This window comes from Muscardinus avellanarius (genome assembly GCF_963383645.1).
Source record: "Muscardinus avellanarius genome assembly, chromosome: 8".
NCBI classification, from domain to species: domain Eukaryota; kingdom Metazoa; phylum Chordata; class Mammalia; order Rodentia; family Gliridae; genus Muscardinus; species Muscardinus avellanarius.
The window spans coordinates 91,907,777-91,932,154 of record NC_137794.1 but is presented as its reverse complement, the minus strand read 5'-3'; the positions used below and the strand labels follow the sequence as shown (position 1 = coordinate 91,932,154).

Genomic DNA, 24,378 nt, shown 5'->3' with positions numbered 1-24,378 from the left:
TGCCCATAAATTTAATGTCTATTTTAATCTTGAGCCTATCTCTTTTAAACAAAGTGAATGACTAAGTACACTAATTAAAACCCTCCCCCATAGGTTTCCAGTCACTACTCTGTCTTAGGGCTGCCTTTAATTGGGCTTTAACCCAAATTTCAACTATTCTGTTCTGCAGAAATTGCTCCTGAGTAAGTAAAAAGATAAGCCATGAGCCGGGCATGGTGGTGCATGCTTGTAATCCCAGTATTTGGGAGGCTAAGACAGGAGGATCACAGGTTTGCGGCCAGCCTCAGCAACCTTGTGAGTTCCTTGACAATTTAGTGAGACTCTGTTTCAAAACAAAACATAAAAATAGGTCTGGGGTTGAAAATCAGAGGTAGAATGCCACTGAATTCAATCTTCAGTACTGAAAAAAAAAAAGATAAGTCACAGATTGTAGTAGATTCTTGCAAATTACATATCTGACATATTAAGAATGAATAAAGACTTTTCCAAACTAAGCAATGAGAAAACAAATAATAAAAAATGAAAACATTTTCAGGCCGGGTGTGGTAGCACATGTTTATAATCCCAGCATTTGGGAGGTGGAGACCAGAAGATCGCTATATTGTGTGTGGTACTGGGGTTGGAACCCAGAGGCTTTCTACCTCCAGGCTATACTCTTAGACCTATTTTATACTTTATTTGGAAACAGGGTCTCATTAAGTTGCTTAGAGCTTCACTAAGTAGCTGAGGCTGGCTTCAAACCTGTGCGATCCTCCTGTCTCAGCCACCCAAGCTCTGGGATGATAAGCGTGCACCATCACTCCCAGCAAAAATTCACTATTTCAGTAAGACAATTCACCAAAGAAGACACTGAGATGGCAAGCAAGTACATTTAAAATTACTCAATATTATTTGTCACTGGAGAAATGTAAATTTAAATATCACAGTGAGAAAACAGTATATAATTATTAGGATGGCTTTAGAAAGGTTCATGAGGATGTTAAAAAAGAAGCCCCCAATACTTACACATTTCTAGTGGGAATGAGAAATGTTACCGCCATTTTGGAAAACAGTTTTGCAGTTTCATATAAAGTGAAACATACATTGACCATTGATCCAACAATTCCATTCAGATATTTTATTATCATTCCAAATTGGAAGCAACCCAAATGTTTTTCAACTAATAAATAAATAAACTGTAACCATCCATATGCTGTAATACTATTCCACAATTTAAAAATGCACCAACGATACAAATAAGGACATGGACTAATCTCAGATGCATTGTGCTGTGAGAAAAATTTAGATCCCAAAGGCCACATACAACATGTTCCCTTTTATATGACAAATTGGACGAGGCAAAGTACAGGAACAGAAAATAAATCAGTGGCTGCCAGGGCCCGAGTGGAGAGCAGGGCTGTGTACAGAAGGGATTGAGGGCAGCAAACCCTGGCGTGACTCTGCGTCTTGATTTGGGTGGTGTTGTATGGCATTTGTCAATACTCATAGAACTGGATACAGGATTACTACATATGTAAAAACTAAGAGATTTAAAACAACTAAGAGATTTCATTTTAGTTTTTTAAAACTTATTTATTTATTTTGGTGGAACTAGGGTTCCTGGAAGCCCTTCTACCTCCGGGCTACACTCCCAGACCTATTTTATATTTTTTTTTTATTTGGAAACAGGGTCTCTTAAGCCAGTGCTTTGAACCTGGGCGATCCTCCTGTCTCAGCCTCCCAAGCGCGGGGATTACAAGCGTGCGCCACCACTCCTGGCCAAACTAAGAGATTTATTTTAAAAGGTAAAAGGTTTCCAGTTACAAGTCAATTATTTGCTGGTAGTAATCAACTATTTGATTTTTTTTTCTTTCTTTCTGGTACTGGGGATTGATCCCCGCGGCACTCTACTTCTGAGCTATATGCCTCCTCCCCCATTTTATTTTATTTTATTTTATTATTTTGAAACAGGGCCTTGTTAAGTGCACTGCTGGCCTGGAATCTGTGATCCTCTTGTCTCAGCTTCCAAGCACTGGGATTACAGACTTGCAGCACAATGACCCACAAACAACTCTTTGATCTTACCTAAAAACTAGCATCTTTAAATCGCAGCTATATAATACAGATCATCTGTCTTAAAATAGCTTTCTCGTGGTATCACTTTTAAGAATGGATGTGTTTAGGACGTATTGAAAAGAAATTAGATTTGATCTTATAGGCCCCACAAGTTAAATCGAATTTATTTCCCATCATACTTGGTAATACAGATTTAAGTGACAGAGAGAAAAATCTCATCCACTTGTGAAACTGGTGGACCCTCCACCACCCCCAGCCCACCCAGTATTCACTGGGGGTAGAACAGCAGGCAGCTAGCTTCTCCTCCTCTTCCTCCTTCTAAGCCCTATTTTATTTTATTTTTTTTTTATGTTGAAAAAGAGTCTTGATAAGTTGCTGAGACTGGCCTCAGATCTGTTATCCTTCTGTCTCAGCCTCTCAAGTACCGGATTACAGGAGTGCACCGCCACCTCACCCAGCTAGCAGGTTCCCTTTCTTGATATTTTCCATGTCTTTCTGAGTTAGTGTAGGAAAGAGAACATCTCTTTGGAGAGCTCTGGCCCAGTCCCAGTGCTTCTCAGAGACTAAAGGTATCCAGGACTCTCCTTCCAACCTGGGAAGCCTGTCTGCTCCAGACTTACACAGGTTTGTAGATTGGATGGTGTAAACTCACAGTCTTCAATTCCTAGTGACCAGAATGACCTTATACAAGGAGAAAAACCTTGCAATTTTCCTCTTCTGTTTTGAAAATTTGCTTTTCAGGTAAACACAGTTTGGAGCAAGATGAGAGCTAAGTCTCAGTGTGGATGTCTATTTGAGGAAGGCTCCCACCATCAACTAGATATTCATAACTCTTCAAGAAGCGAAGAGTTCTCCTCCTCCTCCTCCTCCTCCTCCTCCTCCTCCTCCTCCTCCTCCTCCTCTTCTTCGGTTGGAACCCAGAGGCATTCTACCTCTGAGCTACACCCCTAGCCCTACATTTTATTCTTTATTTTGAAACAGGGTTTCACTGAGTTGCAAAAGGCCTCAGTAGTGTCTGAGGCTGTCCGCAAACCTTGATCCTTCTGTCTCAGTCTCCCAAATGCTGGGATTACAAGCCTGTGCCAGCTTCAGCAACTTCTGACATCAAAAAGGTACACGTGGCCGGGCGCGGTGGCGCACGCTTGTAATCCCAGCATTTGGGAGGCTGAGACAGGAAGATCACGGTTTGCGGACAGCCTCAGATACTAGTTAGTGAGGCTCTTTGCAACTCAGTGAGTCTCTGTTTCCAAATAAAGAAATTTTAGGACTGGGGGTGTAGCTCGGAGGTAGAATGCCTCTGGCTTCCATCCCCAGCACCACCAAAAAAAAAAAAAAAAAAGGTACCTGTGCACCATCACCTGGACAATGTTTTCCCTTCGATCAGCTGCTTATTAAACGCTTGGTACCCGAACCAAGACACCTAAGAGCTGCAAGGCCAGCTTAAGTCAGTCCTCCAGCTCCCCAGGAGCTGGGGCGGCCGCGCGGGCTCCGGCCGGCAGGGGGCGCTGCGGCCCGCCGGCGGGGAGCGGCGCGCCGGCGGGTGGGTGTTCCTCTCTCCCTCTCGCGCTCTCTCCTCCCGGCCTCACATCCGGGTCTGGAGCGCGGCCGCGGCTGTCAGTGTCGGTGCGGGCGCGCCGGGGCCGGGCCGGGGCGCAGTAAATGGCGGCGGCGGGAGGCGGAGCGGCGGCCACGCTCAGCCGGGAGCCCCCGAAACTTTAGCCGCGAAGCCCCACAACTTTCCGGGAAGTGCCGCGGCCCGGGGGCGTGGACGGAAGAGGAAGCCGAGCGGGAAGCGCGGGGAGAGCGGCGGCGCCCGCCGCGGAGCCAGCGAGCCCCGCGCCCCGCCGAGCCCGGGCCTGGCGGGCGGCGCCCGGCCGGAGGCGGAGGCGAAGGGCCGGCGGCGGCGGAGGCCCCGGGCGCGGGCCGGGCCGGGCGGTGCATGCGGGGCGCGGCGGCCGCGAGCCGGCGGCGAAGATGGAAGGCTTAACGCTGAGCGACGCGGAGCAGAAATACTACTCGGATCTCTTCTCCTACTGCGACATCGAGAGCACCAAGAAGGTGGTGGTCAACGGCCGGGTGCTCGAGCTGTTCCGGGCCGCGCAGCTGCCCAACGACGTGGTCCTGCAGGTAACCGGGGCGTGGAGCGGGCGCCGCCGCCCGCCGCAGGTGCTCGGCGCCCCGGCCGGGTCCCCGCGGGTCGGAGGTCGCCGCTCGCGGTGGGGGCGGGGGGCGGGGAGCCGGCCCCGCGCCCCAGGCCCCCCCAAGCTGCCCCCGATGGTCGGAGTGTTTTCAGCGCTGGAACCCGCACACCTCCCATGAAGGCTCTTGGGTGGTTAAGGTGTTGGGATCCTAGATCCTGGTCTGCACCTAGCTCCGTAGCTCTTCGGATCCTGCAGATCTGTGAAGTTATCCTTGTAGGCGAAATGTTACTTTAAATTCTTCTTCTTCTTCTTCTCCTTCTTCTTCTTCTTCTTCTTCTTCTTCTTCTTCTTCTTCTTCTTCTTCTTCTTCTTCTTTTTTCAGTACTAGGGATGGAACCCAGCAGCATTCTGCCTCCGAGCTACACCCACAGCCCGATTTTTTTTATTCTTTATTTTGAAACAGGGTCTCATTGAGTTGCAAAGGGCCTCACTAAGTAGCCGAGGCGGTCCGCGAACCAGGATCCTCCTGTCTCAGCCTCCCGAATGCTGGGATTACAAGCGTGCGCCACCACGCCCGGCTTTGCTTTAAATTCTTGAATTAACCGAGCAGGCCTCAGAAAGTGAGCTCTGTAGATTTAGGAATCGAAGAAGTGGTTGGTTGTTTTACAGAAGCTAAATTCTTAGGGAGATTAAGAAATTTGAACTGATAGCTAATAGTAGGTTAGGTATCAGTAGCTACTAGATATGAAAATCAGTGTCAGGTAGATAGGAAGAGAACTCGCAAAGAACTCGCAAGTGTTCATAGAACGTGTGGCTTATATAGGCTGGACAGGGGGTTTCAATGGACGTTCGGTGATATTTGGTGGAACTTGTGGATTTGGTTTGGCTGATAAGTATTGGGCAGCTTGATGTGAAAAGTGCATATTGGCCTCAATCTGTAGACGCAAAGGAGCAAGCAGAGTAAGTTTAAACATTCTTTATCGTATCTGTTTTTAAAGCAGGCTTCTTAGAAGTTCTTATCTAATGTGTGTGGTGAGCATTAATATTACTCTGTTTAATGATTCATAGCTGCTAGTACTAGTGTGTCTAAACTGCATGTCAGGAACAGGTTTTAAGTTTTCTGTGTGTGTGTGTGTGTGTGTGTGTGTGTGTTACTGGTAATTGAACACAAGTGCATTCTGCCTCTGAGCTACACCTCCAGCTGTGTTTTATTCTTTTTTTTTTTTTTGAAACAGGGTCTCACTGAATTGCAGAGGCCCTCTAAGCTGCTGAGGCTGGCTGCAAACCTGCAATCCTATCTCAGCCTCCCAAGGAAAATGCATTGGGCTTCAGAGCACTGGGCTAGTCGTTTTGAAGATTAAGTCCTTGAATTCACTCTTCTGTCAGTGGTGACTTTGATTCAGGCAGTTCTTCAAGCACGATCACTGCAGGTTCATTGTTTTCTAACAGAAGTTCTGTGAGATATAAAAAAGTGCACACATGTTCCTCTAATTTAAAAACAACTTGTAATCTCAGTACTTGTGAGGCTGAGACAAGAGGATCTCTGGAGTTCAGCCTCAGAAACTCAGGGAGACCCTGTTTCAAAATAAAAAATAAAATAGGGTTGTGTGGGTGTGTGGCTCATAGGTAGAATATCCCAAGGTGCACTTCCCAGTGACACACACACACACACACACACACACACACACACACACGAGGAAAAATACTCGTGTTAAGCTGAGGATGTAGCTCAGTGGCAAAAGCACTTGCTTAGCATGTGGGAGGCCTTGAGTCAGTTGCCAGTATTAAAAAATATATATGTTAAGTAGAAATTACTTGTGCATTAACTATGACTAAGTTGAATGAATTCTTTTTGTGTAATCTTGTCTGTTTATACTGCTGTTTTTAAACTTTGGGAGGAAAAGTTGTTTCTTGGGTACTAATAAAGGAAAAGTAAGCCAGGCATTGGTTGCGCATGCTTGTAATCCCAGTGTCTAAGAGGCTGAAACAGGAGGATCACAGGTTCAAAGCCAGCTTCAGCAATTTAGTGAGGCCATCTGCAATTTAGTGAGACCCTGTTTCCAAATAAAAGAATAAAATAGGTCTGGGGGTATAGCTCAGTGGTAGAATGATCCTGGATTCCATACCCAATACCACAAAAAAAGGAAAAATAGGAGTCCCAGGTTCATGCTGTTGAAAAGGGACAAATGGTAAAAGATTTTAGGCTGTGCCAACTGCATACAGTGTCTGTTGTTTATTTTGTTTATTATATTTTGTACTATTCTTTAAGGATGTGCAGACCATTTTCAGCTCAGGAGGATACAAAACAAGGCTTGTAGTTTGCTGAGCCTGCTAAAGAATGGTGGTAGTGTGGGCTCTTAACGCTTTCATATGGATTTGGAGTAGGACTTAACTCGGTCTGGTCAGAACATGCTCATTCATGATTCTGCTCTTTTTTTGTGGAACAAAACATACCTTCAGGCCAGTTAGGAACTAAAATTAAGGAGAAACTTCCCATGTTCTATTTTGGGTTATGGAGATTTGAAAGAGACTGACTTTTCATCTTCTAATGGTGTACAGGAATTGAGGACATAAATATATTACTTAGGACACACAAATTAGCATTAGTTAACCTTTACTTGAAATATGTTTGTTCCAGTCCAAGTTATTTTTATGGTTTGCTCAATTTTGTTAATATTCAAAAATAAATATCTTTCTGTATATAGAGTTTAAATAGCTTAACTATTCAGGATTCAGGTACAAATTGGATACCGTAGGAACTCCCTGAAGCAAGGATTGTTACAATAATACACACATGTTGAGCATCCCTGATCTGAAAATCTGAAATGCTCCAAAATCTGAAACTTTTGAGGGCCAGCATGATGCCACAGGCAGAAAATCCAACATGTGAAACTTTATTTTGTGCATAAAATTATTAAAATATTGTATAAAATTACCCTCAGGCAATGTGAATATGATGTATATAAAACATAAATGAAATTCATTGGATTTGGGTTTTATCCCAAAGTTATCTCATATGTATATGCAAATGTTCCAAAATCTGGAAAAGAAAAATCCAAAACACTTCTAGTCCCATTGCATTTAGGGATACTAAACCCACACTAAGTAACAACCTAGATGTTTTGAAAGCAGTTTACCTAAAGATTGGCCTAAGACATATAGGCCTTAAGGGAGTTTGGGTGTTCTAAAAACAAGTACTCCAGTGTTTGTTGTTGTTGTTGTTGTTTTACAATACTGGGAATGGAACCCAGGGGCAGTCTACCTCTGAGCTACACCTCCAGCCCTATTTTTTATCCTTTATATTGAAACAGGGTCTTAAGTTGCAGAGGGCTTCACTAAGTAGCTGAGGCTATTTGTGAACTGCCATCCTCCTGTTTCAGCCTCCCAAATGCTGGGATTATAAGTAAGCACCACCATGCCCAACGTACTCCATTGCTTTCTAAGTGAGAACGTTTGATACAACTCAAACATAATACTGAGTTCTCTGCTAAATTCTGGGCTAGGCAACACAAGATATCAAAGGAAGCTCTTGAGGATATTGTGAATTATAGAAATACTGGTGTAACAAAGAAGGTAAATGTCATAAGAGAAGTACAAATTATTATATATAAAAAAAGGAGGTATGATCAGGAAAAGCTTCTTGACTTAATTCAGGTGGACTTTAAATTGGGGTGGCAAGAGGGGAATGGAATGAGGTGGGGCTTCCAGGTAGGGATCCAAAGGTGGACTTTGTAGGAGCCCTTTCAAGGACTAGAAGGTAACGGAACATAGAGTTAGAGGCCACGTTACAGAGGACTGAAGAACAGTTAGGAGACTTTGTACATATTTTCAGTAGGCAACGGACATGGGTTGAAAGTTTTTGATTTTGAATGGTGGGGAGATTAGAAGTTAGGCCCCCCCTCCCCGCACAGAGGTGATGTGACACAGAGGTCACATGACTGCAGGACCGACTTATGGAGTGGATGCTAGGTGATGATCATCAGAACCAGAATGACCACAGTAGAATAGCACCGCCATAGTAATGTGTGCATATCTGTGTTTATAGCTGGATATGTTATTGAAGGACAGCTGGGTACCCAGTATGGGAATTGCCTTGTCAAATAATGTTTAATTGAGGCTAGATGATCATGGCTGGGTGGGGAGCTTTGAACAGATTGCCGTTGTTAACGCCACAGTAGTTTGAGGAAGGCAACTGGAGGCCGAGTAAGTTGGAGCTGATTTTGTATAACACATACAAAGTGGTGAGAAGCTGAACCAGAGGCCCTCAAACATGAGGGGCGACGGACAGGGTGATTTTTGTCCTCCCTGGGGCATTTGGCAATGTCTAGAGACATTTTGGGTTGTCATAACATGTAGTAGGTAGAGGCCAGAGTTGTTAATTGTTCCTCAGTGAACAGGATAGCCTCCATAACAGGAATTATCTGGCCTAGAATGTTAGTGTTTCTGAGATTGAGAAACCCTGACCTGGATTCTGGTGATAGTACTGAGACAGAAAAGAAGGGTAGAGACACAGTAGTGATTACAAAGGTGAACTTGATAGGTCTGGGTTACCTGGCATTATTTAGGTGGGAGAAGAACGAGGCGAGGGCTATTCACTGTTAGATACCATTCACAATTAGAATAGGGGCAGGGAGAGTGTCTCCTTTTTAATAAGATAAAGGTGCATTTGATTTCAGACATTTTGAGGTGGCAGTGCAAAACTTCAGGAGATAGTTGGAAACAGGTGGGTTCTTACAGTGAAGTTCACTTTTTTGAAGTCTTTGTCTTCTTCACTAAAGTGGGTTGGGGACAAAAGCCAGACAGTGCCTCACATAGTGGGCACGCACATACACATCAGACCCTTGACTGATCTAGTGGTTTTTATCATTGTTAATAGAAGTTGAGAGAGGCTGAGTCATCTGGAAGATGCAGAGAACAAAGAACTGAGGGTCCAGAGCTGAAGGAGGAAGGAGCTGGCATTTATTGAGTGCCTAGTAAGTTCCATTTACCAGGCAAAGCATTGCATGCAAGAACTCACTTGGTCTTTACAACTATTCTGCAAAGTGGTATTGTTCTTGTTCCTTAGCCGGGAACTTGAAAGAAAAGTTCAGTTACTTATGAGTAGTGAGCATCTCTCCCTATTACTTTTTGCTGCCTTCCCACTCTTTTTTCCCTTCACTGTTCATACAATTGGGGAACAGGATGAGGAATAAAATTTGATTAGTCAGATTTTGATTTGCCCATACTTGTTATGAAGAGTAGGGATTTTATTATTTATTTTGGTGGTACTGGGGTTCCTGGAAACCCTTCTACCTCCGGGCTACACTCCCAGACCTATTTTTATACTTTTTTATTTGAAAACAGGGTCTCTTAAGCCAGCGCAACTGGCTTCGAACCTGCACAATCCTCCTGTCTCTGCCTCCCAGGCGCGGGGATTACAAGCGTCTGCCACCAGGCCCGGCAAGAGTAGGAATTTTAGATTATTTGGCTTTGAATTCATGTGGATTTCTTCCTTTGGATAATAAAGGTTTTAACGTATGAAGTCTTCAAACAGCCACTTCAAAGAAAGAGGAAGATTTCTTATAGTTGTTATCTTGAATGCACACATACAAAATTTTACATTACTACAATTGTCAGACATCCTAAGGTCTGTTGTTTGGGAATAGCAGACTAAAACCTATTTGGGGTTGGTGGTTTGTTTTTTAAGACAGTATGAATAAACAAAAGTGAAGGTGTTAACACTTTGTAAAATTATATTTTATAACACATAGAGCAGAACTGAGGGAAGAAAAATCTGGTCCACAGGATTTAATCATGAGGAATTTTGCTGTCTGGTAACCAAGAAAATACTCAGTGTCATGACTTTAAAATTAGCTTTTTCAGAAATAATTTATTATGTTTTTTAAAGATTAGAAAAATTATACTATTTACCATATTAATCCAATGTTTTCTTTTACTTTTTAAAACCTGTATTTTTGGAAATGTCTTAAAATTTCATACAGACTGAGTGCCTAATAGCTTGATAAAGGTTCTAGTACTAACTGTTCTTTTATTGAAGTTTGTAAGCAATGTACCCTATTAATGAAGCTGAAAATCTTTAGATCATTTTGTTGAGTAATATCTTGGTAGAATATTTGAATAGCACGCATAAATTTAATGGGGAGAAGACAACAATAATGAAATAAATAATTTTGTCCTTTATGAAACTTGTTCCAAGGCAGTTACAAGATCTGCTCACTAGTGATAGGTTTAAAAATGGAGACGCACAGTGGGGCGTGGTGGCGCACGCTGTAATCCCAGCATTCGGGAGGCTGAGACCGGAGGATTGCGGTTCACTTAGTGAGTCCCTCTGCAGCTCATTGAGACCCTGTTTCAAAATAAAGAGTAAAAAAATAGGACTGGGGGTGTAGCTGAGAAGGGATGCCCCTGGGTTCCATCCCAGGTACCACAACAAAAGAAAGAAAACAGAGAAGCAGAGCCTCATTTCTATGCTTTGAAATTTATCAACTTAATAACAATGTCAAGTTTGTTACTCTGAAATAGTGGAGATTTTTCTTTTATTTCTGGGCCACTGAAATAATGTAACAACAAATCTTACAAGTACAAATCTTACAAGTAACAAATCTTAATCAGACAATTTCCCTAAACATAGCAGAACACATGTTGTTTGTGAAAGAAGTCATAGTTAATATCTTTAGGTAGTGCCATACTTTAAAATTTTCTCTTTCCTTTCATTTCATCCATGGTAGTTTTAGCCCCCCCCCCCCCTTCTTCCTTCCTCATTATCCCAGAGTTTTAGTTTTAGGAGAATTTATCCTAAGCTGTTTGTTTGTTTGTTTGTTTGTTTGTTTTGGCACTGGGAACTGAACACAGAGGCATTCTACCTCTGAACAACACTCACAGTCTTTTGTATTTTTAAATTTGAAACAGGGTTTTACATAGTTGCTGAAGGTCTCCTAAATTGCTGAGAACTAGCCCTGAACCTGTGATCCTTCCATCTCAGCTTCCCAAGTTCTGGGATTATAGGCATGCACTGCCACTCCTGGTTTATGCTAATTATTTTGTCAGCCTAGAAAAGAGCCTAAGAAGCTGGCAGACTGAGCACTAAATATGTTCCAGTCCTGGTTTTAGCTAGCTTTGTGACCTTGAGAAAAATCACTCTAATGGAGCCAGGCGTGGTGGTTGCAGCTTGTAGTCCTAGCCAAGCGTTTGGGAGGCGGAGACAGGAGGATCGCACAGGTTCAAAGCCAGCTGCGCTGGTTTAAGAGACCCTGTATCCAAATTAAAAAAAAATATATATGAAAATAGGCCTGGGAGTGTAGCCTGGAGGTAGAAGGATTTCTAGGAACCCCAGTACCACCAAAACTAAAACCAAAACAAAACAAAAATCACTTAATGTCTAGGTTTTAGCTCTTAGCACGTGAAATGATTGGATTGAATTTTAGTAATTTCTGACTGAAATGAATGTCATTGTGTAGGGGTGGCTGCTCTATCCTGCCATACCCCTGAGAAAGTAGCAGCTAGATTTGTGATTAGTTGCTCCGTTATTTCAATACTTCATTTGGTTTCTTTACATTATATGAGGAACTTAAAGCAGATAATCTAAGCCTAGAATATCGTAGTAACTAATAAAAGGCGAAGATGATGAAAGGGTTGTTAAGTCCATTGTGCTTAGTTCTTCATAGTATCTGGACAGTGAGAATTTGAAAGGTGTGAAAAAATTTGGCATTTCTGATATTTTCCTTCATATATGTTTCGTTCATTTTTTTTCTCCTTTTACCTCCATGTAAGAAATTTGTATGATGGAAGTTAAATCATATGCCACATTTAATTGAGATTTGGTAAATACAGAATTTAGGCTTTTAAAAATAATAGATCCTAACCCAGCATGATGGTACATGCCTATAATCCCAGTACTTGAGAGGCTGAGACAGGAAGACTACAGGTTCAAAGCCAACCTCAGCTAATTATCTAGACCTTTAGTGAGATCCTGTTTCAAAATAAAAAAACAAAAAAAGGGCTTGGGGACTTAGGAGTCTGAGAAAGGATTGCTGGTTCAAGGCCAGCATCAGCAACTTGGATCCTGTTTCAAAATAAAAAATGAAAAGACAGAATTTATTATTGCTTTGAGATTCTGGTGCCCTTGCTGGACATCTGCTTAGAAAACATAATTATACAAAATTTTGTGTGTAATTTGAGATTGCCAGGTTTCCCCCAGCCTAATCAAGCTCATCCCGTGCATCTCTACTTTAACAAAGTTTAGGGTAGAACAGCCAGACTTAAGATGGGTTGAAGATAGGTCTGTCCTCAATCAGTTTCTATATTACTTTTTTTTTTTAAATGGCTGTTGTTTATATTCAGGGTATATATGAAATGATGAAAGATATCTTCTCTTGCGTTAATTTTAAAAAGGAAAAGAACTGTATAATAGAAAACCATTGGATAAGGAGGCAATGGAAACTAACTTAGGTGCAAGGAAAGGCCTCTTAGAAGGGATGGATGGAGAGGTATGTGGGAGAGAATGAGGTGTTTCATATAGAAAGAATCATATGTGAAGGGCCTGAAGCTATGAAGAGCTTAATCTGCTTGAAGAAATGAAAAGCTAGAACCTTATAGAGAAGATGGGAAAATGGTTGGGGCCAAATACTGCTGGGAATGTATGTATAAACGTTTTTATTCAGGGAAGTAGCATCATCATCTGAAATATATTTTTAAAGATTACAAAAGAATACTGAGGCAAGTAGAAGCCTTGCAGGAGATAGCAGTGTCTTAGATTAGCAGAGTGGCGATAGATTGGAGACTCAGTGGACATATTTGAGATTATTTTAGGTGGGAGAAACAGGAAGGCACACTAATAAATATGAGATTTCAGGGAGAAGAAAGAACTCAAGGATACCGCTGGAAATGGCCATTATTGGGCAGTTGGGAGAAGAGTGGGTTTTTGGAGGTTTTGTTTTCTTTTGGTGGAGGAATGATGGTAAATTCAGGAATTCCTTTTGTTCATTTTTAAGTTTAGAGAAGCCTTTGAGACTGTCAAATAGGCCTTTATGATGGAGGATCTAAAAATCTTGAGAGATACATGGATCGGAGATGTCAGTTTGAAGATTACCAGTATGTTGGTGATTGTGAAAGCTATGACAAAGGATGAAATCACTGAAGGAAAAAAAAAAAAACTATAAGGAAGAAAGGTTTGTGTAGAAAGGGAGCCAAGAGGACATAGAACATTTCCAAGTTGGGAAACTGAAAGGCTGCCTCTGGAAAGGAAGCTAAGGACAGCTAGAATGGTTGGAGGCAAATTGGGAATGTATAATGTATATCATGTTATTTCAAGGAGGGGACAGTCAGTTGTGTTGGATTTGGCTGAAAGATTGAGAAGATGTGGGCAGAAAAGAGGCCATGGGTTGGCAACATAGAGGCTATTGATGATTTCAATGAGCCATTTTCATGGACTAGTTAAAAAGAGGGATGCCAGACTTGAGTGACTCGAGTAAATGATGTCCGAGGAACTAGAGATGGGGTGTATAGATTTTCAAAGAAATTTTCCTATAAAAGGAAACAGATACAGAGTAGAAGCTAGAGGCATATGCTCATATAAGATGAATCAATCATTCTCCCTCCTCCCCCTCTCGCTTGCTTTTATTGTGTGTGTGTGTGTGTGTGTGTGCGCGCGCGCGCGCGCGTGTGTGTGTGTGTGTGTGTGCATGTGTGTGTTACAGGGATTCTCTACCTTTGCACTTTACCCCAGGTCTTTTTATTTTTTTATTTTGAAGCAGAGTTTTATACTAAGCTACAACATCTTGGCCTCAAACTTGTGATTTTGCTGTCTCAGCTTCTCAAGTTACAGGGATTACAGGTGTGTGCCACCATGTTTGTTTTGCTTGTTTTTTTGAGTACAAAAAGTACTGCAGCAAAAGTTTAGTTGCTAGAACTGATAAGGAAAAGACGTCCTTGAGAAGGATGGTCAAGATTCTTACTGCAGAGAGTCCTTTGAGAAGACTCCTCAATTTTAATAGAAGAAAGAAAAACATGGCTTTAGGGGAAAGAAATCAAATAGATTTAATGGAGAGGGTAGATTTAGATGGCTTCTTTCCTACAAAATAAGGCAAGATTAACATTGTAGTGATATGAAATCTTATGTGATCAGCCGGGCGTGGTGGCGCACGCTTGTAATCCCCGCGCTTGGGAGGCAGAGACAGGAGGATCGCGCAGGTTCGAAGCCAGCCGCGCACGCTGGCTTAGGAGACCCTGTTTCCAATAAAAATGTAAAAATAGGTCTGGGAGTGTAGCCCGGAGGTAGAAGGGCTCCCAGGAACCCCAGTACCACCAAAAAAAAGAAAAAAAGAAGAAAAAAAGAAATCTTATGTGATAGAAAAAATATATAATAGCATCAAAAATTCAAAATACTTAGGAATAAATTTGATAAAAAGAAGCATCAAGATATTTATGCTAAAAAGTACAAACAGTACTCAGAGAAACTAAAGATTTCATAAATGGAGAGAGCATCTATGTTCATAAAGTGGAAGATTGAATGTTAAAATGGCAGTTCTTGTAGATTAAACAAAATCCTAGAAAGCGTTCTCCTCCTTTCTTTCATTCTTCCTTTCTTCCTTTCCTTTCTTTATTTCTTTCTCTTTTCTTGTGGGACTGAGGGGACTGAACCAGCTACACATCCAGATCTCCCCCTCCTCCTTTTAGAAACAGTATCTTGCTTAGTTACCACTCACTGACTTCAAACCTGTGATCTTTTTTCTCAGCCTCTCAGGTAGGTGGATTACTGATGTGCACCTTCTCATCCCTGCAAGTCAAAAGAATTTTGAAAAAGAACAAAATAGGAGATTTGCCCTACCAACTTAAAAACTGACTATAATGCTATAGTGATAAAGACCGTGTGATTGGCCTAAAGTTAAAACATGTAGATCAGTGGAACAAACTAAAAATCCAGAATCATTTATGGTCAACTTGTTTTTCAAAAAAATGGGGAAGTCTTCTCAATAAGGGGTTTTTGGACAATTGAATATCCATAGTTAAAAAATGTATATGCTTCATACCATACACAAAAATTATCTCAAATTGATCATGAGCTCAATGGTAGAACCTGGAACTATAAAACTTATAGATGATAACATAGGAGACAATCTTCGTGACTTTGCATTGGATTGAGTTCTTAAGTATGACACCAAAACCATTACCCATAACAGAAAAAACCTGATAAACTGGACTTTATTTAAAAAAAAAATTTTTTTTTTTTTGTGGTACTGGGGGTGGAACCCAGGTTTCTACCTCTGAGCTATACTCCCAGACCAATTTTAAATCTTTATTTGGAAAAAGAGTCTCACTAAGTTGCTGAGAGCCTCACTAAGTAGCTGAGGCTGGTATTAACAAAAAATTTAGAACTTTAATACTTGAGAGGATACTTGAAAGTAAAACAACAATATACAGATTGGGAAATTTTTGCATATCACAAACATAAAGGTCTTAAATCTAGAATATATAAAGAAATTATACTGCTCAATTATGAAGGAATACATTTAAAATGGGCAAAATAGATACTTCACCAAAGAAGATAATAGGAATGACCAATAAAGATGCAGAAAAATATTCAACGTGCTTAATCACTAGACAAATGTAAATTAAGCCACAGTGAGTACTTTCCGACACTCACTAAAATGACTAATAAAAAGACTGGTAGTACCTGTTATTGGTATTGTGGTTGAGCTGGGACCATATGCACTGCTCCATGTAAATGACGCAGCCTTTTTGAAAAACACTTCAACCTTTTCTTAAAAAGTTAAGCATACGTATCCCTAGGAACCAGTCGTTCCATTCTTAATAATCTTCTTGAGAAACTAAAATACATGTTGTTTGTAAATGTCAGTTAGCATTCTTCATAATGGTATAAAAGTAGAAAACAATCCAAATGTCTATCAAGTGATGATTCAGTAAATAAAGCACGCATATCCATAGAATGGAATGCTATTTTCTAATAAAAAGGAGCAAATTGCTAATATATACTAAAACAAAGATGAATGTCAAAAACATGCTAAGTAACATAGGCTAGACACACGAGAGTTCCTACTGTGTTATTTTATATGAAGTATTTACAAAAGGCAGATCTGTAGAGACAGCCAAGCAATGGTTGCCTAAGGCCAAGGCAGGAGAAAGTCTGGAGGGAACATTGGAGTGATGGACAAGTTCTAGAAATAGATTGGTGCGTTGACATTCAACGTGTACATCTTATTAAAAGTCAGTGAGTTGTACACTTACTGTACACTTACTCTGGTTGATTGTTAGAGTGTATAAAGGATATCTCAAAGCTATAAATTTAAAAAATATGAAATAGTCATCTTGAAGAACGTGGAAGTGCCCTGAATGAAGGACCTTGTACTCCATGTAGAATTTTAGTTATAAAATCACAATTGAATGTAATCTGGGTTTTGGTAAGGAACTCGTGTTTTGAAAAGATAGATTTTATCTGTGGAGGAGAATGTCATATGAAGATTGATTAAAATTGAGTATATTTAAATGAAGTATCAGTGTTAAAATAATACTGATTAACATTTATTCGTCAGGGACTGCTTTGCTTGTGTTACATGTGTTAACTTTTTTTGGAGACAAAATGTTATGTTGCCGCAGCCAGTCTCTAGCTTCTGGGAGATCCTCCTGCCTCAGCCTCCTGTGTAGCTGGGACTAAAAGTATATGCCACTGGGTCCAGCTTTTTTATTTTTGTTTTTATGTTTTGCAGTACTGGGGATTGAACTCAGGGGTGCTTTACCCAAAACTGCCTCGTCTGACCTTGAACTTTTGATCCTCTTGCTTCAGCTCCAGAGTAGCTGGTATTACAGCAATTCGCCACCATGCCCAACTGCAGCTAATTAATGAGTTAATTTTTATTGGTGCAAATGAATTAAATTTTATTGGTGTATTATAATCATACATTGTAGTGAAGTGTTTAGGGTGGTAGAGGTACACATGACATCGCACTTGTTGAGCCTTCCTCCAGTCCCACCCCACTTCCTCTCCACACAGAGACTGGCATTGGTAAGTTTGTGTATGTATATCATATCCATTAAAGCGTTTCCTTCTTGAAGCCCCCCCTTACCTCCCTAAGTTAGATCTCTTCCTTCACTCTCCTGAGGTTTCTCCTTCTCTGTCTGGAGTCCCCCATGTGTCCCAATTTCTCCCTCGCGTCTGTTATGAGTGAAAGCATCCAAACTTTCACTTTATTGACTGACTAATCTCACTTAACATAATATTTTCAGTTCCATCCATTTCTCTGCAAATGACACAATTTTGTTCTTTTTGGCTGAGTAGAATTCCATTGTGTGTACCTCTCATAATTTTATAATTTGTTCACCTATATTGATGGACTTCTTGGCTGGTTCTATAGTCTGGCAATTATGAATTGTGCAACTAAAAGCATAGATATGCATGCATTACTCTGGTGGTCTGTTTCAGTTCTTTTGGGTAGATACCCAGGAGTACTATAGCTTGGTCATATCGTAGGGTTATTTCCATTCTTTGCTAAACTTAGAAGATGCTGAAAATAATGTGATTTAGAATGAATCATTAAGGTCAGTTTCCATCTACTGACTTTGAATGGTATACTGAATTTATATACACTTAACTTGGAAATCTTAATCTTATGGGAAATTACAGAAATGTAATACCTCAAAATAATCTGAATTTGAAACAGTCATGTCTGACAAGTAATTTTAATGAAATAGTAATTTAATTCCTGTGGGACTGTCTCAGTTTCTTTCTTAAACTGGAATAAAAGTAAAAAGAGTCACTATGAAAACTTTTTTGTAAGGTAAAGTGTCTAATGTTACTTAGAGGAACTGTAAGTATCTCTGTAGTTCTAATTGCAGAGTTTGCATTACTTAGATCCTTGGGTTCAATTGTTTCAATTATGTTAATATGCTCCCTTGGATAAAAGTAGTTGTAAAGAGTGCTGATCTCCTGGTGATTACTGCTTCTTCTTACTCATGGATTATGTAAACAGTTGTATGTGAAAGTAGAACTATTTATATCCTTGAGAAAATAAATACTGTCTAGAAACTATTTGAGTATTACTGTTTTTCTTAATGTTGCATTTGTGACCAGAATGATCAGAGGCTTGACTATTTTGAATTTTACTGACATATTATTAATGGTTGATTTAGAAGAAATTTATTCTTTCTTAGAGCACTTCATTAATTTCTACAGGAAAGCATCTAAGTACAATACCCTTATAATTTTCTTTGTTATCAATCATTTGAGTTTAGTCAAAATAGCATAGACTTAGGAATGTGATGATTCCAGGTTTGAATTTCCACTGGTGTTTATTAACTTCTCACCCTGAGCAAGTAACTTAACTTTTCTTGAGACCTTATTTCCTCTTCCATAGACTAAGGGTAATACCAGTTCCAAAAGTTTCATAATGCCAGACTGAAACATCTAACCTAGTTCTTAGACGGTGATCAAATCGATTTCATTCAATCAAGCGCTCCTCTGCATGAGAAGCCTCATAATAATTTTTAGTATCCTCGGCTTTAATGATAGAAAAAATTGGCCATTGTTTTTCAAACCCAGCTTTGTGGCTTTTTGTTGTTTTTGTTCTGTGAACTTAACACTGCCCCCAGTCCTCCTCCAATCAGTAGTGACTTTTATTTTACCCTTTTATTGTGTAATTAAGTTGAGGGGTAGTTTATCTGAAGTGAAGTTCACCACCGAAGACCCAAAGAAAGGATGATTGTGAGGTTTTAAGCCTACAGGGCTTGCAGAATAGTAATGCTCTTAACTCTTAACAGAAATAAACAAGTGAAGTGGGCGTGGTGGCAATAAACAAGTGAAGTGGGCGTGGTGGCGCATGCTTGTAATCCCAGCATTTGGGAGGCTGAGACAGGAGGATCAGGGTTCACAGACAGCCTCATACTTAGTGAGGCCCATTGCAACACAGTGAGACCCTGTTTCAAAACAAAGAACAAAAACTAGGGCTGGGGGGGGGGTGTAGTTCGGAGGTAGATTGCCCCTGGATTCCATCCCTAGTACCACAAAAAAAAAAAAAAAAAAAAAAAAAAAAAAATAGAAAGAAAAACAGAAAGAAGTGAAGGGAAGGGCTGGTTTCGTGGGGGAATGTGTGCTCAGAGGGCACTTTTGATTCCTTTTCAGCAACAAGGTGAGGTGAACACTTGAGAGCGTGAGGTAGCATCTCATCTCAGTGGCTTTAGATTCTTGTGCAGATTTGATGGTGGTTTCTTTTTTCTTTTTTCTTTTTTTGCTGGTATGGGGATGGAACCCAGGGGCATTCAACCTAGGAGCTACACCCTATTTTTTATTCCTTATTTTGAAACAGGGTCTCACTAAGTTGCGGAGGGCCTTACTAAGTAGCTGAGGCTGTCCCCAACTGTGATCCTCCGGTCTCAGTCTCCTGAATGCTGGGATTACAAGTGTGTGCCACCACGCCTGGCTAATGGTAGTTTCTTTTTCCTTCCTTCCTTCCTTCCTTCCTTCCTTCCTTTCTCTCTCTCTCTCTCTCTCTCTCTCTCTTTTTTTTTTTTTTTTTTTTTTTTTTTAGTGGTACTGGGGATGGAACCAGGGGCTTTCTACCTCCAGGCTATACTCCCAGACCTATTTTATATTTTTATTTGGAAACAGGGTCTAAGTTGCTGAGAGCCTCACTAAGTAGCTGAGGCTGGCTTTAAAACCTGTGGGATCCTCCTGTCTCAGCCTCCCAAGCATGGGGATTACGAGCATGTGAGCATGCGCCATCAGGCCCAGCTGATGGTGGTTTCTTAATGAGGCCATTTACCAAAAATGTGAGGGATGCAAGCTTAACCATTATATTTGAAATGCCCTGCACTTAACAGTTCACCAGTGCCCTAGTGCATCTTGGGCATAGTACATGCTTAGTAGTGTTTGGTGAAGTAATGAATGATATAAATTTTAAAAAATTATTTTAATATATGGATAATAATAATTCACTGGAGCTATCCCTGAAAAAATGATACAGCTGGGCTACAGGGATAGTTAAACCTCAAGGAATTTTTCCACAAACCTTCAAGAATCTACCAATTTTTGAATATCATAAAGAACATACATTTTCTTTTTTTTTTTTTGGTGGTGGTACTGGGGTTCCTGGAAACTCTTCTACCTCCGGGCTATACTCCCAGACCTATTTTATACTTTTATTTGGAAACAGGGTCTCATAAGCCAGCAAGGCTGGCTTCAAACCTGCGAGATCCTCCTGTCTCCGCCTCCCAAGCACCGGGATTACAAGCGTGCGTCATCACGCCCAGCTAGAACACACATTTTCTTAAAAACAAAGTGGGGATCCAATACCTGGCAGGCTTAGAAGGGATTTAATGAAATCCTGTGTCAAACGAGAACTGCAGATCTGAGGTGCGATGATGTGCTAGGGGACAGGCTGGACTCTTCTATCTCCAAGGGTCAGTCTTAAGCTAAACGCAATTACTTTGTGTCTAGGGGCTTGGGGTCATTTACCAAAACCCATTATCTGATTAATATTTAGTATCCTCTTTCTCTTATCTTTGTCATGTAATAGATCTTTAAAATTACTTTATCTAAATTCTCAAATTTCTTCCTTAAAATGATTTGACCTTTATAAGTCACATCATGATCCCCATTTAGTGGAATAGCATTGTTAACACCTGTTTACAGTCTCCCTGCACTGCCTGGAAGCCTGTTAGAATCTAACAGTTATAACAAGTCCTCTCTACCTCATCTTGCCTGAGCAGCTTTTGGAACACTTGTAGATGAGTCTTAAAATAGTTCTTTTACAGCAATTTATTATCAGATACCACTGACTGCATTTAATAATTTCTAAGTAAATTAATGACTTTATTAAATAAGAACAGTATTTAAAACTTATAGAAACATAACATTTGAGTAGATTGTTAAACAGAATACTTTGATCTATTAAAGCAAAGTTAATCTAGATCTACTTTACTAAACCTAGCATTTATTTATTTGTGTGACTTTCAGGGAATGCTGAGGATTGAATCCAAGGTCTCATGCATGCTTAGCATGTGCTGTACCACTGAGTTACACTCCCTGCCTGTTGGGTTTTTTTGAGGGCCTGCTTTGCGCCACAGAAGACTGAAACTTGGAAGAAAGTTCTATAACATGATTTGGATGTCCTTAGCATATAAGGAGTAACTTATGAATAAATTCAGCCAGGATGAATTTGTCCAGTGAAAGAAAGAATGAGAAAGAACTCTAAGCAGCTCTGAGGCATTGGAGGGAAGTGAGCAGAAAATCAAGGGAAAATTGTCCTCTTAGAAGGAATGCCTCCTGCACAGCTCAGTGTTGAGTTTCACGGAGGTACACCAGTGAGGCAATACTTTTTGACAGCTTTTACTGCTTTAAAAATGTTGTATAATTAAGCTGGGTGTGGTGCCGCACGCTTGTAATCCCAGTACTGGGGAAGCTAAAACAGGAGGATCCTGGTTTGTGGACAGCCCCAGCTATTTAGTGAGGCCTTCTGCAACTTAGTCAGTGAGTCCTAGTTTCAAAGTAAAGAATAAAAAGTAGGGCTGGGGTTGTAGCTTGGAGGTAGAATGCCCCTGGGTTTTATCCCAGTACCTAAAAGTAAAAAAGTTATATAATTTAGAGTTTTGAGCATTTCATGCTAGATTTTGTTAAAAATACAATATCTACATTGTTACTGAGGTTTATTGAACCTTCTGTGTTGTTTCTTGGGATCCAGAGCAGATGCTTCTCATATATTCCTTTTCATTCAGACCCTTACACATCAACTCATTTTTATGTAGTCTGTTGGTTTCCTCCATAATTTTTATCCCAGGCGTATTTAAGTAATCTGAGTCATCAAGGAACATCTTTGGAGCTGTGTATTGTCTTTCATGTATGTAGAAGGTTTTTGAAAGACTTTTAAACTTTAACTTAATATACCATGTATTGTGTTGTTTGCTTCTTTGACTTCTTGAAATTTTCCCTGATCTTCCCAATCAAATAAACGACCTTCTGTAATCTTCCAATGCTACCCTATATGTTTGCATTTGTATACATCTTGTATATACGCATCCTTTTCCTGTGTATTTGTTTTCCTTAATAGATGGCAAACAAATTGAGCTCAGCTTTTAATGTTACGTTGTTTCCCTCAAGTTGTTCATCACAGGCCTGTGAAGACTATTGAACTAGTTACTGGTTCATTCCTCTAGTCAGATACAGTGAGTATGCATACTGAAGACTTTGCCCTAGGATATTTAAGGCTGTTCTTTTTTCTTTTTCTTTTTTTTTTTTTTTAAGATATCATGGCTTTCGTGCTTGGGAGGCTGAGACAGGAGGATCACACAGGTTCTTGCCAGCCTCAGCTACGTAGTGAGGCTCTCAGCAACTTAGTGAGACCCTGTTTCCAAATAAAATATGAAATAGGTCTGGGAGTGTAGCCTGGAGGTAGAAAGCCTCTGGGTTCCACCCCCAGTACCACCAAAAAAAAAAAAAAAAAAAGATATCATGGCTCACTTTAGTAGTAAACACACACTAGTTTCTCTGTCCTTCAGAGGCATAATTTCCTATTACTGAACTTGACAGTGAGCGAGTAGTGGTAGACAGGTGATGTAAATAAGCAGGTCAGTAGTTTCTCATTTGATTTAGTTAATTCTTTCAGAGGGAAAGCATAGTATTCTCATAGGATACATGGTGAGAGGGAGAGCATATCAATCTGAGTAGCTGTGCTTGCTCAGCCTTAAACGCTTTGGCCAACCAACCCCCACATCTTAGCCGTGTTTCTGATTTTCCCCTAAGGTGGACTTCATGTTCCAACCTGGCAAGGCTGTGTTTTCTTTCTCACACAGCTTACTTGTTCTTTATCAGTTCCTTTTCATCCTGTTGCTTTCCTTATCTGCAGTTCCCTCTCTCCACTTCCATGTTTGCTCTTCCCTCAGGGCTGCAGATGTAGCTCAGTGGTAGAACACTTGCCTAGCTTGCCCAAGACTCTGTACTGAAGAAAAAAGAAAAAACAAAACCCCTCTCCCTTCCCCCAAGAGATAGGCTTGTGAAGAGACTTCACCTTCGTAGGCTTTGGGGTCCCGACTGGACAGCCTCCCTCTCTCCTCACTCGCTTGCCTGCTACCCGTCTTTTTGTATGTGTTTTGCTCTGTATTGATTTTGTTCACTTATGCTGTTGTTTATGCCATTGCTTAGATACGTTATCAATATATTTACTTCAACAAGCAGATCATGAATAAAAAGGTTTTTCTTTCATGCCCTCATGATGTTGATGGAGAGCAGCAGACGCTCAACTTTTTGGGGCAGGCCAGTTGCTTAGCTAGCCCTGCTATTGCTGTGCATTCATAGACATGGCCGATGTGTGTAAGGCAGCTCTGGGCTCCTCACCGAGGGAAGTAAAAAGTGGGGGTGGTGAAGTTTGCAGCCTTGGATATTCACTGCCTAGCACCATGGGTTCTCTTTCCCCACCCAATCAATATTCTGGGCAGGACGCGAGAAAGAGGCAGCAAAATGGGAACAAATAGCTCTCAATTCTCTCAGCTCCAATTTTGCTGACAGACACTGCCAGTTCCTCCTCCTCCCTGTCAGAATTCCTTTCCTACTAGCAGAGTGACTATAAGAAAGTTTTAAGAAAAGCAAAACTAGGAATTCACTAGCAATTAAAAAATGAATTGTGGTAGAATCTGGATAGCTGGACACTGTGTCATATACTTGCATTCATAAAATGTAATAAGACGTAACTTCTATAGAATTCCAGAGTACCTGGCTGCAAGTGGAGAACCGTGAATCAGTTTAGAGGGTGCACTCTCACATTTTATCACATATTTCTTAGCACATGCCATTGAGACTTGTGCCACACAAAATTACACATTGTCCTTCTTGTCAAGGTTGGTGTAGTCTCACAGCAATAGTAGAAACTACACTTGAAATCTAAGCACTATTCTGTTTTCTGTCTGCCTGTAGAAAGCTAATGACTTCATGGTGGGGGAGGGAGCTTACGGTTTCTGTGTACTACCCACAGTTTTGAACTCCTAGAAATAGAACTCTTACTTCCCTAATCACATTTCTCTCTAAAACTTGACTCTGGAATGAATCCAAACCTAGTGTTTCTCACTTGAACCCAACAAATGACAGAGCTGGGAATTGTCGTAGTTACTAACTGTATTATGGTTATTTTCTACATAGAGTTCTTTTTGCGTCTGGTGTTATCATTTGACCTTGCACATCCATCTG

The 24,378-nt window shown here is 40.7% G+C and overlaps 1 protein-coding gene across 5 annotated transcripts in view; it reads left to right on the top strand.

The window, feature by feature from the left end:
- Nucleotides 1–4,029: 4,029 nt before the first annotated feature.
- REPS1 (RALBP1 associated Eps domain containing 1) overlaps nucleotides 4,030–24,378 on the top strand; it is a gene marked incomplete at both ends in the record, with an annotated part of 89,301 nt that continues 68,952 nt past the window's right edge. For all 5 annotated transcript variants that reach the window (XM_080699770.1, XM_080699769.1, XM_080699768.1 and 2 more), the window contains one exon: nucleotides 4,030–4,182. In XM_080699770.1, coding sequence (XP_080555896.1) covers nucleotides 4,030–4,182 — 153 coding nt within the window. The remainder of the gene's footprint in view (nucleotides 4,183–24,378) is intronic.